The following is a 14,533-nucleotide window of genomic DNA, read 5'->3' on the forward strand; positions in this document are numbered from 1 at the left end:
ATTTTTATTATGATAATAATAAAATAAATAATGTATATATACAAATTAAATAAATAATATATATATATATATATATATTTATATATATATATATGTGTCTTATTTATTTTAATAATTAAAAAATAAATATTAATTTTATACTAATTATAATATGAAATTTTATTTTTTTCTTTAATTAAATAAAAAATTATATTTTTTATTATCGAAAATAATTTTATTTCTTATATATAAAACACATAAAACATAATTATTATATTTATTTTTATATATATACTTTTATTTATTAAAAAAAAATAAAAATATATAAAAAGATTATAAATTATTTTTTTTTAATAAAAAAAAAACTTAATAACAACTTTATTATTTAATATAAAAAACAAAACTTAATAAAAAAAATAAATACAATTTTTTTTATCAAGTTCATTTTTAAGACTATTATTAATTTAATTAATTCTATTGTGCAGCAAGAACTAAATATAAATTAAATTTTTTTTTAAAAAAAAATACATTAAGGTGGTATTTAACCAATATTTAAAGGAGGTTAATTTGAAGATTATTATTATACAGGCCACATTGGATAAAGTTAACTATTTATAAAAATATTTACAAAAATAAAAAAAATTACTTCATCATTAATTATTATAATTCTTAAGGATTAGCATTAGGCATATTAGGAATATTAGAAATATTAGAAATATTAGGAATATTAGAAATATTAGGTATATTAGTCATATTAGGCATATTTTGCATATTTTGCATATTTTGCATATTTTGCATATTAGGCACAATAAAAGGAGTTTGCTATTAGAAAGGCATTTATCCTTAATATTAAGGATTAATCATCATAGCACCACTAATAGGAAAAGGAATAGCTCCTCCTCCTAAACCAGGCATCATTATCATATTTTAAAGTTACCCATTAGGGTTCATATTCATTCCCATAAGTTATTAATTAAAATAAGGCATTCCTTAAAACATTAAGTTTTGAGATGATTATTAATGGTGAAAAGGTAATTATTATTAAGGATTTTAAATATTTGAAGTCGATTATTTTACCAATGATTATTATTATGATTGATTTGGGCTTATATTTTATCCAAATTATTATTACTGTTATTGTTATGATTATTATTGTTATTATTATTATTATTATGATTATTATTATTATTGTTATTAAGATTATTTTTATTACTACAATTATAATTATTATTATATTTATTATTGTTATTATACTAATTGTTGTTACTATTATAATTATATTTGTTATTACTGTTATGTTTATTATTATTATTATTATTATTATTATTATTATTATTATTATTATTATTATTATTACTATTATTATTATTATTATTATTATTATTGTGATTATTATTACTATTATTGATTGTCGTTTATCTTTTATTATATATATATATATATATATTTATTTTATATATTTTTTTTTTACATTTTCAACTTTCGTATTAATTTATTTATTTATTTACTTTTAATCTGTATAATATTTACAATTAACATTTTATTATAATGCATTTTTTTCATTATTAATTATCGCCTATTACTCTATTTTATTATTTAAATTATTCACTTATTTTTTATCTTGTTATATTATATCCCTTTTATTATTTGATATCCCTTATTAATCATCTTCTTCTGATTATTCATTACTACTATCATTACTTTATTATACGTGATTAATATATTAATTTTTATCCTTTGATTCATTTAGTTTTAATTTTTTAGATCTTTATTATGAATATTCTGAATAGCTTTCTTAATCGGAACTTTCACCTTCCTTTTTATTTATATATTTTATTTTATAATATTATTAAAAAATTACTATATCATCTCCATATTCTCTTTAAGTAATACTTTTAGCTATAGCCAATAAATTTTAATATGTCTTTTTATATACATTAATTAGTTCTTGTATTCCTTCCTAATTTCCATTTGTAATATCAACAAATCTTTCCTAAAATTATTAAGGAATAGGTTAATTTGTTAATTCAAGAGAAGGACATTCTAATTAATCAAGAGCTTCTTTTATTTTATTGTGACGGTATTTATCTTGAGATTCTTATATTTAAAGAACAAAAGGCTTATTTTCAATTTTTATTTTTACTTAAGATTAACTTTTTTATTAATTAGAATGATCTTTTGTTATTTTAGTTTATAATTATTCTAATAATTAATCAATCTTTTGATTTTTTTTTTAAAAAAAAATATAAAAAAAAAATTATATTTAAAAAATAAAATAAAAATATATATATATACATCTAATTTATCTAATTAAGTATTATTATAATAAAGTTTTGTACATTAAGAAAATTTCAAAGCTAAAAACAAAGGATGTTTAACCTTAAAATAATTAAATTAAATAAATAAAATAAATAAATTACTTTATGACGAATATTCGGCGCAGTTAAATAATTAAAAAGTCCATCCGAGTTATTAGAGATGTTAATTTCATTATCATTTTTCTTTTTATTTTCTCTTTTAACAAATGTTTTATCTAAGTTTTCCGGTAAAAATGGATCTACATAAGAGCTCATTTTTTTTTCCTTTTTTTATTTATTTTTTTATTATTATATTATAAAAAAAATAAAAAAATATACAAGAATAACTTAAGAATCCCTTGCAGATTTTCTCGAATCAACAAAAATAGGTGGCGAAATGGTTGCATTAAGCATTTTTGGTATTTCTTCGTCTTCATTCATTATATAAATACAAAGAACTAAATGGAATTTGACTCCTTCATTATTATAAGAAGTAGACATAAATTTTATTGCTTAGAAAAATGCCTATCCGTTTATCAATTCAATCTTTGTATTACCTTTCATTCCAATATCAACTAAATGGAAATTATCTGGTTAATCAATAACTGCTTTTATAGCAAATAAATGTGCCTTTTTTAATATTTTTAAAAATATATATGAAAAAAAAATTACATATAAATTTTTAGGTGGTTATAATGAGTCACCAGTTGCAACATCTTTTATCTAAATAATTAAATAATTTATATAAAAAAGAAAGAAAAAATAAAAAAATAAAATATGTATATATTAAATTATTATTATGTTTATATAAATTATTGTAATATATTTATAATTATATTTATTTATTTTTGTATATGTAATTTTTATTTTCTTTTAAGAAATTTATATTTCATTTTTGTTATTTTGTATTACTTCTAATCTCACTGAAATATTTGGAAGATTCCAACTTTTATGCCAATTCCAACCTAAATCTTCTGAATATTAAAGTGATTTTTCAGTATCAATGAATAGCTTTACATGAGGATCTGGTCCCTGTTTTTGTTATTATAAATAGTAATTTTTGTTTCCTTATTTGTTTTATTTTTACATCTTCTAATGGATTTGTTAAAACTATTGCAGGTTATAAATTCCATACTGTCATTTTTTTTTTAACCTCAGTTTTTAAACTATAATTACATGGAATCCAATCCCATTTATGAGAAAAATCTTTTTTATTTGTAAATATTTAAATTTAAGATTATTTTTTGCTTATTGAATATTTTTTACTTTGTTATTAGTTTGACATTTTTTAGTTTTTTTAATTATATATTTTTTTGTTTATTTAATTATATATTTTTTTGTTTTTTAATTATATATTTTTTTGTTTTTTTTTGTTTTTTAATAAATATTATTATTATTATTATTATTTTAATTTTTTTTTATTATTATTATTAATATCATAATGTTTATCTTTTCTTTATTTTTCTTTTTTAATATTTTTTAATTTATATATGATACACAATATATATTATTATACATTTTTTTATTATTTTTTTTTTTTCTTTAATCTTACCCCTTTAATTATTTAAATATAAATATTTGATTTAAGTTAAATAAGTTAAATAAATTATTTAAAAAAAATATTTTTTCACTTTATATTTATATAAAAATACCATTTGTTTAAAAGAAAATTCAATAGGTTCTATTTTTTAATATTATTAATATATAATATATTATAATCTCAAGAAAAAAAAAAATTAACTTTTATGTAAAATTTTCTTATAATATTAAAAATGAATAATAAGGGGAAAAAATGTTTAAAAATTAAATTATAATGTATTAAATTTAAAATATATTTAATAATTATATATTAAAAAATATACATATATTAATCGATATATATGAAAATTAAATAAATGCAATCAAGTAATAGAAAAAATATTAATAAAATTTTTTAAATAAATATAATATTTAAATAAATAATTTATTTTATTTAATTTAAATTAATATATCTTATTGAATTATAAAAACATTTATAAATAAATTTGTTTATATTTATATTATAAATATTTTATACTTTTTTTATTTAATATATATTTATTTTTTCATTATTTTTTGAATTATTTTTCTTTTAGTTTAAATTTAGGTGATAAAGGTTTTGTTAATGGAATTTTGTTTTTTTCAATTTTTACTTACTTATATTTCTTAATTGGTTGAGCCTTATATAATAATATATAAACATTTATTATTATTAAATTAATTAAATTTTACTTTGAATACATTAGTTTTAACTGTTTACTTTTATTCCTATGAAGAATTATGACTTAATGCCTTATTTGAAGAATTTCTTTATAAAAATAAATTTACATACATTAATATTAAATTTTATAAAAATATATAAAAAAAAAAATTTACAACAATGTATTATATAATTTTTTATATTTTTTCTGAATTTTTTTTTTAAAAAACTCATATTAAAAAAATAAAAAGATGAAAATAAAATGGAAAATTACCTTCTTTTTATTCCTTTATTTGAGTTTTTTTTTTTTTTTTTTTAAAAAAAAAAATGCAGAAAAAATGAAGAAAAAATTGAAAATAATATAATAATTTTATTAATTTAATATATATAAGTAACTATATATAATTTAAAAATTATTATTAAAAATAAAATAATAATTTTATAAATATAATTGCATTTGCATTTATTTTACTTTTATTATTTTTGTTTTGGTTTAGAAATTTCCCGCTATTTCATAGTACTTTTATCTTTTTCAATACTAACATTCTATTATTTTTTTAACTCCATTCTTCCATTAGTTTAAAAATTAAATTCTTTTGCTACAGTTGTTTAGTTTTTTCTACTTTACTAACGAATTAACATGCTAATTTATTATAATCTGGCATTTCTCTAGCCTTAAAAAGATGCTATTATTAATCAATATTTTTTTTTTCACTAGACAATAACTTTTATTATCCCTTTTTATCAGAACCATCTTCTTTTAATGACGAGGATCTTTATACACTCATTTTTTGAGCTGATATATTTTTTGAAGCTGAGTTATTTCTTTAATTAACTGAATGCTTTAAAGTAGAGCAATCTATATAATAATTTTATTAATAATATATTTTTGAGTTTTTTGTATCTACTTTTTTGTCCATTTTATTCTGATTTTTAAATAGATTCTGATTTTCGTTAAATCTTTTAAATTGATTCAGGTTTCTTTTATATTTTTTATACTGATTCTTATTCTTCACTTTATTATTATATTTTAAAATAAAATTAGATATAATATTTTGATTATTCATAAAAATAAATAAATAAAAGTTATAATATTTAATTACTTTTTTAAATCAGATTTAGTTTCTATTGTAACATTCTGATTATTAGAATCTTTAAATTTTTAAGTAGATTAAGCCTAATTATTGACAATTTAAACTCTATAGATATATAATAAAACATTAAATAATTATTAGAATATAAAGGAATTATGATATTTATTTTTTATTTTTAATAAAAAATAAATTATTTCATATATTTTCATTATTTTACTCATCTTTTTCATTATTATAATTTTGGTTTTCTGACAAATAATTAATAAGCTTTTATTAATCCATTTATTTTCCGATTTACATTTTTATTTTATATTATTTAATTAAATATAAAAATAAACATAGATAGATAGATATTTAATTAATTAATTAATAATAATATTAGTTTGTCTAAAAAAATAAAATATTTATTTATTTTTTAATAATAATAAATAATAAAAACATCAAATTCTATTTTTCTTTTATAAAAACATAAATAATAATCTTTTTATTTTTTAAAAAAAAGTCAAAGCATTTTAATTGTTCCTTAAAACGCCCCAAATACATTTTATTATAGCTTTTCTTATTATAATTTGGCTTACCAAGATGGATGAAGTGAGTTTATTTACTTTAAGTTCTCTTATTTGAAATTTTTCTTTTCTTATTTAACTTAATTATTCTAATTTTATTACCTTTAAAGTGCTTTTTCTTATTTTATTTATTCTTTTCTTTCTTTTCCTTTTTTTTTGAATTCTGTTCTTTCTATAGGATTTTTTTATATATATTTATTAGCTATTTGATTATATTTATTGATAAGGCCTTTGTTTTTTCTTTAAAATTCTATCGAATTTCTATTTTATTGTATTTTAGTATCTTATACATTAAATTCTTCATTTGATTTTTTTCTTCTATTTATTTATTCTTAAAGATTTTAATTAAATGAATTTTCTTCATCGATTTTTTTTTAATATATTTTTTCATTTTTTAAAAGATTTTCTTAATCTTCTAAAGGATTTGTTGTATTTTTTTATTTAATTTATTTTTTAAGTTTAAATTTTTCTTTTTTAATAGATTTTTTAAGCTTTGTCTTTTACATTTTATTATTTACTATATTTAAAATAAATTCCACATCTTCATAAAATTTCTAGAATTTTGTATGGCTTTTTAACTTTTAATAAAATTAAGAAACTATAGTCTTTTTATCAGAAATTTCATTTTTTATATTTTCTAAAAACTCCTTATAATCTTTATTGAATATTTTGTTAAATATATTCTCTACTTTTTATAAATTGAAGCTTTTTTCACAACTTATAAAGTATAATCCCATTTCTTTTAGTTAAATATTCTTTATTTCTTTGAATTTTTTTAATAATTCAGATTATTTTTTAACAATTTCTTCGTGTTTTAATTTTTCAAAAAGCTCATCTCCTACATCTCCATAACAATAAGCTTTCGCTTTACTATCTTTTATTTTTTTCACGATTTTCTGGAAGATAAATAGCTTGCATTTTTTAGCATATTAATAGAATAAATTAAATAATTTTAAACGAAAATCTTATTTATTTTTTATTATGTCTTGAATTTAATCTTTCATTTTTTTTTTTGTTATAAGAAAAATTAATTTAATTCTAAAAAAAATATATTTTTAGACATAAAAAAAAATTATTCCAAAAATATATTATTTTAGTTAATATTAATAAAAAAAAATACGTTAATTAAAAATAAATAATCTCTCTCTTTTATAAAAAATCATATTCATAAATAAAAATAAGAAATAAGTAACTAAAAATAATTTATTATTAAAATATTTAATTATTTATTTATTTTTTATAAAAAAAAAAAAAAGCGTTCAGGACTAAAATATTTATTTAAATAAAACAACACTCAATCTTAATTTTTTTTAAGATTATAATAATTAGCATTATTTTATCTTAGTTTAATTTCCAATTAATTTTAAAGCTCTTCGATTTCCGTATTTAATTCTTTAATTTCAAGATCGTTACTATTAACTTCTTATTTATATTTTTCATTTTCTTATTAAATAACATTCAAAGCAATTTCGAGTCTTTACTTATGGTCATATTAATCAAATTTTTAATAATGTTATTTCCAATCAATAACATTTTCATCATCATTTTATTATTGTTATTATTAACTTTCTTCGTCCATTCCATCTTGATTAGGGTTTTAATTTTTATTATGATTATCGTCAACTTGAAGATATTTTTCTTATTTTAATAATTCATAAAAATCATTCTTAAAAAAAAAAAAAAATTAAATAAAATCTAAAATTAAATAAAAAAACATTTGGATTCACAAAAACAATTTCATCGTAAAATTCAGAAACTACAGGTTTTCTTGATCCTTAATTAGTGAGTGCAGATTTAGTTGGATAAAGCTTATTTTGTAAATATATATAAATATATATATATATAATTTATATAATTATAAATTATTATTAAATATATATCACTTTTAATTTATGAACTAATTCAAGTTAAGGATAATGTGTTTTAAAATGAATTTATATTAAAATATCGAATTCTCCCCATCCTTTTTCGATAACTTCATATGGAGGTTTTGTAATTGCTTTTTTTTATATATTATTATTAATTAGGTAATTATTCAATTTTATATTTTACCTCTTTAATTTTCATTAAATGTTTCATGTAATACAAATACTATTTTCTCTACAAATATTGATAAATCTTCATTATTTGGGCTTCTCACATATACACACCATTTATGAGTGTTTTTATCATTGCTTTTTTTGCCTTTTTTTATTGATATTTATAATTGTTTGTATTAAATTGTTTTTTAATAAAAACCTTAAAAATATGATATTGTGCCATATACTATTGGCTTAAATAGTGTTTATGATTTTAATATAGCTGAATTATTGTCTGACATAGTTTTATTTTTTTTATATAATATCTAATTTATCTTTTTTTATAAATCTATTTTTGTTAATTTTTTGCACTTTTTTTTTTTTTCAAAAAAATAAATATTTTACTATTAAAGAAAAAATAAAAATATGTATATAATAAATTAGAATTATTATTTTTTACAAAATTTTAAAAATATATATTATTTTCTTTATTAAACTTTCTATACATATATATATATATGATAAAAGATATTTTTATCTCTAATTAAGAATAATTTTTTTTATTATAAATTACTTTTGATAAACAAATAAATAATGCTTTTAATCAATAAAAAAAAAATATTAAAAAAAACAAGTTTAAAACATTAGATTATTAAATAAAATCAAAAAATTTTGAATTAAAAAGTAAATATAAAACTATTTTTTTAAAAAAAATTAACAAAAAAGACACTAAAAATAAAAAAATAAAAATATATATAATATATTTTATAATATAGAATCAATTTTTAACTCTAACAACAATAATACTCATATTATCAAGTCCACACATTTGTCCCCCAGTAGAAGTAGCTAAAATAGAATCAAGGAAATTTTCTGTTAATTCTTTCAAGTTTTATTTGTCATCTTAAAAATAATCAACTATTTCTTGATTACTTCTGCATTCCCAAATACCATCACATCCTAAAATAATTAACTTAACATCATCTTATGTCATTTCTTTAATTTGAACATCAGGGAAGGCCGTAATAAGATATTCTTTTGGGTTTTTATTTAAATTATCATTAAGGTTAACTTTATATTCCATATCTCCAAGGGCTCTTGATAAATTTAAATTTCCATTAACCCTGCCATAATAAACATCCCCTCCTGCATTTTATATTCTTTTCTTTTCTATTTCATCATCTGGCTTATGATCTATACTTAAAGGTACTGCGTTTCCTTTTTCGCTAATAACAGTCCTAGAATCTCCACTATTTGCACAATAAATAGTATTTCCTACAATTAAGCAAACATTTGCTGTACAACCTGACGATTAATTCTATAATTCTTATTTCCCTTAAGGAGTTTCAATTAACTCATCCATTCTAAGAAAAGTCTCTTCTAATGCTAAATTATAATTTCCTTTTTAATAATTTTAGTTTTTTTTTAATTCTTCAACAAAATATTTCTCAACAAATAAAGCAACTTTATTTCCTCCATGTCCATCGAAAACTCCAAACAAGGATTTATCTGGACCATCGAAATTCTCGAGTGTTATATGAGCATCTTCCATATTTGCACGCCAACCTTACATACTAGCAGCACAATATTCGAACTTATTATTTTAGCCTTATTTTATATTTTTTTCTGTTACTGGAGTATTTAAATAGTTTCCCATTTGTTTTTTTTTGTTTTTTTGTTTTATGTGTTTGATTTTATTTTTTAATTTTATTTTATCTCTTTTAGTTTTTATTTTTTTATGATTTTTTTTATTCAACCTTAAATTTATGAAATAGATATTATTTTAATATATATATTTTAAAATATAATTTTTTTTATTTTAATAAAATATAAGATTTAAATTAAAAACTCTAGTCTAAAATTAAAATTTATATTTTTAATTATATTATATTGCTTGCATTTTTTTTATTTAGTTATTATATATTTAATTTAATTATAAAAATAAGAAAAACAGTTTATATTAAAATTAAATATATTTTAATATACTAATATTAATTATAATTAAAAATAATTCTTATTTAATTAAACTTTATATATATTATATTTTTATAAAGTTTAAATATATATTATTTTTTTTATTTTTTTAAAACAAATAAAAATTTAAACAAAATAAATGTTATTATCAAAAATAACTTATTATTAAAAAAATAAAAAATATTTTTTTTTTTTTTAACAACTATAACTAATTATATTATTTTATTAACAAAAATATACAAATGACATCAAAATACATACAATAGAGTAATTTTTTTATAAAAAAAAGCATTTATTTTTATATAAATATCCACCACATAAAAAAACAGGCTTTAGTGAAATTTAAGAACATAATAAAAAATTAGAAATAGCAATAAAAATAAATGCTCATATAGATCCTTAAGAAATAATATAAAACGATGAGAAAATATCAGCATTTATACAAAATGAATAATAATTAAATAAATAAATACTATTATCAAAAAACGGGATTAATTATTCGGTTATAAAAAATGAAACATTCTCAAAAAAAAACGAAAATTTACAAAAATTTGATTTCGATTAAGTATTCAATTTTCAACATTCGTAAAAAAAAAAAAATAATAAAAAAAAAAAAATGAATTATTATAAAAAATAAAATGAAAAAAAAAGTAATTAAAAAATATATGAAAACTTTTTAAAAAAATCATCTTTATAAATCTCTTCTTCTTTTTTGATATCTGGATTTTAAGGGTTTATTAATTAAATATTATAAATATAATTTTTTTTTTTTTTTAAAAAAAAAGATCAGATTAAGTATAAATATTTGATTAAGAAAACGATGGTATAATATACCAAATATGTAGAGACTTATTAGAAATGCAAAAATAAATAAATATATAAATAACTTTAATATATAAAAGTTAATTATATGATCTTTTAAAAACTCTTAAAAATCAAGATGTTTATTTTCCTTAATAAATAACTATAAAAAGCATAAAAGAATTCAAAAATATATACAATGAATCGAAATAAAATAGTCTTATACTAGATTAAATAAAAGAAACAAAAAAAATGTGGGAAAAATCACATATAATAGTAAATTTTTAGATAAAAGAAGGTGAAATAAACATTATAAAAGTAGGAAATAGTTTACAAAGTATACATGAATTTAAAGAATTAATAAATTATAAATAAAATGAAAAAAATATTACAGAAAATAATTAAAATTGTTTATTAAAAAAGCTTAAATAAACTGAATTTTTCAAAATTATTTCCTGTATTTCTACAAATCCCTTCTTTTATGAACAAAATTATTAAATGCTTTTATTTTTTTAAGATTTTTAATAAAATAATAATAATATTTTGCAAAATAGAAATAAATTTTTTTTCTCTTTACATACATAGAAAAATAATAATAATGTTAGTTATTCTTATATTGTTGAAAATTTCGAAAACATACTCAACGATTTGGTTTAAAATAACTCTTTTTCTTAAATAGAACATGATATATATTTACAATTGAATAATTAAGAATAACTATTTGAAAATAATAAGTGTTTTTTATAATAAAAAGAAATAAATTATTGTAACTAATTAATAAATAGAATTCATAATTACCTAAAAAAGCCAAAGGATGTTAAAAAATAAAATTAATTAAGCAATTTATTAACTTCTTTTGAGGCTTAAACTCCTAAATAATTAAAAAAATATGGTTCATTGTAAAATTCATCTAAAATATAACAAAAAAGAAGTAATTATGAGAGTTTTAATAAAGAAAAAATAAATTAAGAGATAATAAGAAAAATGGACTAGAGTTTTAATAAAGAAAAATTAAATTAGGAAATAATAAGAAAAATGGACTTAGAAAATAAAACAAAAGAAGAAAATTTAAAAAGAAGTGAATTTTTTAAAAAACATATTTTAGAAAAAGAGAATTTATAATTAATAAAAATAACAGAATAAAAAGAAGAAGAAATTGAAAAAATTTTAAAAGAAAACGAATAAAATTTAAATGAAATAAAATAAAAATTTTAATTTGAAATTGAAAAATAAAAAAATCGCATTTAATTTTTAGAAAAGGAAAACGAAGAATTTGAAAGGAAAAATATTAAAATTGAAAATGAAAAAAATGAATATTTTCACCAAATTAAAAAAATAGAATAAAAATTTGAAATTTTTGAAAAAGAAAAAATCGAATTTTTCGAAATAGAAAAACAAAAAATAATTGAAGAGTTTAATTTAAAACATCAACAAATTTTCGAAAAAAAACAAAAACAAATTCAAAAAATAATCAAAGTAAAATACAAAAAGAAAATTAATGAATTAGAAAATGAAATCTAATTAAAAAATACTTTAAATGAATAATTATAGGACGAATTAAAAAATAATGAAAAGGAATTCTTGAAAATAAAAGAATAAATTCTTTTTAATAATAAAGAACAAAAAAACGACTATGAAGAACTTATTAGACTTAGAAACTTAAATAAAAAAATGGAAAACTAAATCATTACTTTAGAAAAAAACATGGCTTATTTTGAATAAGAAAATTAGGACTTTAAAAATATGGTTTCTTAACTTCAAAGCGAAAATACTCAACTTTTTTAAAATTTTTAGGATGCTTAAAATAAATCAATTTAAGTAATTTTTTTTTGTTAAATTTTTTTTTATTTTTTATTTATTATAGGAAAGTAGAAATTTTGAAAGATAAATTGAAAGCTTAGTTTAAGAGATTAATTCTAATAAAATTTAATTTGAAGATATTAAAATAAAGGAATATAATCAATTTAAAGAAATCGAAGAATACAAACAGAAATATCATAATACTAAAAATGCAAATAAACAATTAAAAATTGATAATAATAAAGTTAATTATTAATTTGTCTTTTTTTTTAATATATATTTTTTCTTATTATATTTAGCTTTGGGATTAAATAAAGGATATACAAAAACAATTGGTCTAAGAATAAAAAAAAAAGAATAATAAATAGTTATGTAAAAAATTCAAGAAACAAAAGATAACAAACTTAAGGTAGTTTTAAATATTTTATTAATATTAAACATAAACAAAAAAGCTAATAGACGAAATATAAGGAATAATAAAATCCCATAAATAAATAAGATATAATAATAAAGACTGAATAAAAAAGAATTATTTCATATATTTTTTTTAAATAAAAAAAAGACATTTAATATAAACTAAAATATTTTATTAATAAATAATTTATAGTATTTATATTTTTTAATAAAATTTTTAAAGATATATAAATATATATAAACTAAATAAATGAAAACTTTTTCCTAAAAATTGCTTAAAACTTATTAGAAAAATTAAATTAATTCTTATTGTCTTTTTTAATCAAAATTGAATGTAAAATTCAGCAATATTAATTCTATTTCAAAAGAAGTATATGAAAGAAATAAAGATATACTATAAAACCATATTAGATTAGATTGTAATTTATAAAGATACAAATTAATATTTTAGAACGCAATAAATGCATTTGTCTATAACGAAAAGTATTATTAAAAATAAAAATAATATAAAAATAATAAAAAGTGGCGAACATTTATCAAAACTTGGATGTTTATCTGATTATTCAGCTTTATTAGATATATAAGATAAAATGATGTATTATTATAAATATTTGTTGTTGATTATATTTTATAGAAAAATATTAAAATAGGAGAGATGAAACAGGAAGTCTTATTTTATAAGAAAAGCCTCGTGTAAATAATGATACAGCTAATTTAGATTATCTATTAAATTTTCCTAAAAATACATTTGGGTAAAATAGAAAAATAATAAATTTTTATAATATAATAATAATAAGAACACAAATAAATAATTAGATATAATTATGCAAGATTTATGTCTGATAGGCGTTATTCAAGTGAAGAAAGACCAAAAGTAACATATTTACCAGATTTTGAGTTAGCTTATATATTTTAAAGATATAAAGAAGTATAAATAAAATAAACATATAAATTAATGTTTATTTAAAATATAAGATACATGATTTTATTCATGTTTTACTAGGTTATGATGTCACTGTTTATGATGAAATCATTGTCAAGTGGTATGAAATGATTCAGTTAGCATTGCCTGTAAAATATTTTATATTTAAATATATTTTTTAATATTTATTTAGAGTGCAAGTATTTCATCTTTTTTTGGTCCTTTAAAATTTACAAAAGAAGAAATTATAGATTTTAATACAAATGAATTGCCTAAAATTACATAATAAGCAAAACAAAGCAAATTTATAATGAACTTATATTTCGAAAAGGAATATAAAACTGACATAGTATAAAAAAATATATATATATATTTTATTAATAAAAAAAAAAGAATGAATTAAGAAAAAAAATGAATATAACATTAAAGCCAAAGCTTTTTTATGAATGA

At 16.4% G+C, this 14,533-nt stretch overlaps 5 protein-coding genes across 5 annotated transcripts, besides 22 other annotated features; 2 read left to right on the forward strand and 3 right to left on the reverse strand. All coding sequences in view use genetic code 6, as the record gives it.

The window, feature by feature from the left end:
* The first annotated feature begins 56 nt into the window (after positions 1 to 56).
* Positions 57 to 94: a microsatellite.
* A 6-nt stretch (positions 95 to 100) lies between these two features.
* Positions 101 to 166: a microsatellite.
* Positions 167 to 420: 254 nt separating this feature from the next.
* Positions 421 to 1,452, reverse strand: IMG5_187790 (hypothetical protein; the record flags this gene model as incomplete). Its single annotated transcript, XM_004027130.1, has 1 exon — positions 421 to 1,452. One exon carries the CDS (start codon positions 1,450 to 1,452, stop codon positions 421 to 423), a length of 1,032 nt encoding a protein of 343 aa, XP_004027179.1.
* Positions 661 to 737: a microsatellite.
* Positions 661 to 744: a microsatellite.
* Positions 661 to 785: a microsatellite.
* Positions 1,101 to 1,385: a microsatellite.
* Positions 1,453 to 1,673: 221 nt separating the features above from the next.
* On the reverse strand, positions 1,674 to 3,595 carry IMG5_187800 (zinc finger transcription factor sma, putative; the record flags this gene model as incomplete). The annotated part of the gene is made up of 8 exons (XM_004027131.1): positions 3,543 to 3,595; positions 3,364 to 3,482; positions 3,189 to 3,308; positions 2,616 to 2,999; positions 2,400 to 2,561; positions 2,275 to 2,358; positions 1,841 to 2,197; positions 1,674 to 1,679 (listed from the first exon to the last, which is right to left on the reverse strand). The coding sequence occupies exons 1-8, from the start codon at positions 3,559 to 3,561 to the stop codon at positions 1,674 to 1,676; spliced, it is 1,251 nt and encodes a 416-aa protein (XP_004027180.1). The 5' UTR covers positions 3,562 to 3,595.
* Positions 2,218 to 2,270: a microsatellite.
* Positions 2,219 to 2,268: a microsatellite.
* Positions 2,363 to 2,396: a microsatellite.
* Positions 3,053 to 3,093: a microsatellite.
* Positions 3,560 to 3,646: a microsatellite.
* Positions 3,647 to 3,661: 15 nt separating this feature from the next.
* Positions 3,662 to 3,709: a microsatellite.
* Positions 3,710 to 4,203: 494 nt separating this feature from the next.
* Positions 4,204 to 4,245: a microsatellite.
* Positions 4,231 to 4,283: a microsatellite.
* Positions 4,284 to 6,503: 2,220 nt separating this feature from the next.
* On the forward strand, positions 6,504 to 6,818 carry IMG5_187810 (hypothetical protein; the record flags this gene model as incomplete). Its single annotated transcript, XM_004027132.1, has 1 exon — positions 6,504 to 6,818. The coding sequence occupies one exon, from the start codon at positions 6,504 to 6,506 to the stop codon at positions 6,816 to 6,818; it is 315 nt and encodes a 104-aa protein (XP_004027181.1).
* Positions 6,819 to 7,448: 630 nt separating this feature from the next.
* IMG5_187820 (protein phosphatase 2c, putative) lies at positions 7,449 to 9,829 on the reverse strand (the record flags this gene model as incomplete). The annotated part of the gene is made up of 6 exons (XM_004027133.1): positions 7,449 to 7,820; positions 7,870 to 7,962; positions 8,038 to 8,153; positions 8,207 to 8,338; positions 8,805 to 8,868; positions 8,963 to 9,829. The coding sequence occupies 6 exons, from the start codon at positions 9,827 to 9,829 to the stop codon at positions 7,449 to 7,451; spliced, it is 1,644 nt and encodes a 547-aa protein (XP_004027182.1).
* Positions 7,975 to 8,020: a microsatellite.
* Positions 9,830 to 9,947: 118 nt separating the features above from the next.
* Positions 9,948 to 9,984: a microsatellite.
* A 211-nt stretch (positions 9,985 to 10,195) lies between these two features.
* Positions 10,196 to 10,248: a microsatellite.
* A 484-nt stretch (positions 10,249 to 10,732) lies between these two features.
* Positions 10,733 to 10,789: a microsatellite.
* Positions 10,790 to 11,887: 1,098 nt separating this feature from the next.
* Positions 11,888 to 11,989: a microsatellite.
* Positions 11,920 to 11,999: a microsatellite.
* On the forward strand, positions 11,983 to 14,533 carry IMG5_187830 (hypothetical protein; the record flags this gene model as incomplete). The annotated part of the gene is made up of 10 exons (XM_004027134.1): positions 11,983 to 12,025; positions 12,566 to 12,765; positions 12,812 to 12,991; positions 13,047 to 13,156; positions 13,685 to 13,756; positions 13,812 to 13,913; positions 13,978 to 14,089; positions 14,137 to 14,232; positions 14,277 to 14,432; positions 14,477 to 14,533. The coding sequence occupies 10 exons, from the start codon at positions 11,983 to 11,985 to the stop codon at positions 14,531 to 14,533; spliced, it is 1,128 nt and encodes a 375-aa protein (XP_004027183.1).
* Positions 12,098 to 12,155: a microsatellite.
* Positions 12,108 to 12,162: a microsatellite.

Source organism: Ichthyophthirius multifiliis, assembly GCF_000220395.1.
Source record: "Ichthyophthirius multifiliis unplaced genomic scaffold scaff_1120509251353, whole genome shotgun sequence".
Lineage (NCBI taxonomy): Eukaryota > Ciliophora > Oligohymenophorea > Hymenostomatida > Ichthyophthirius > Ichthyophthirius multifiliis.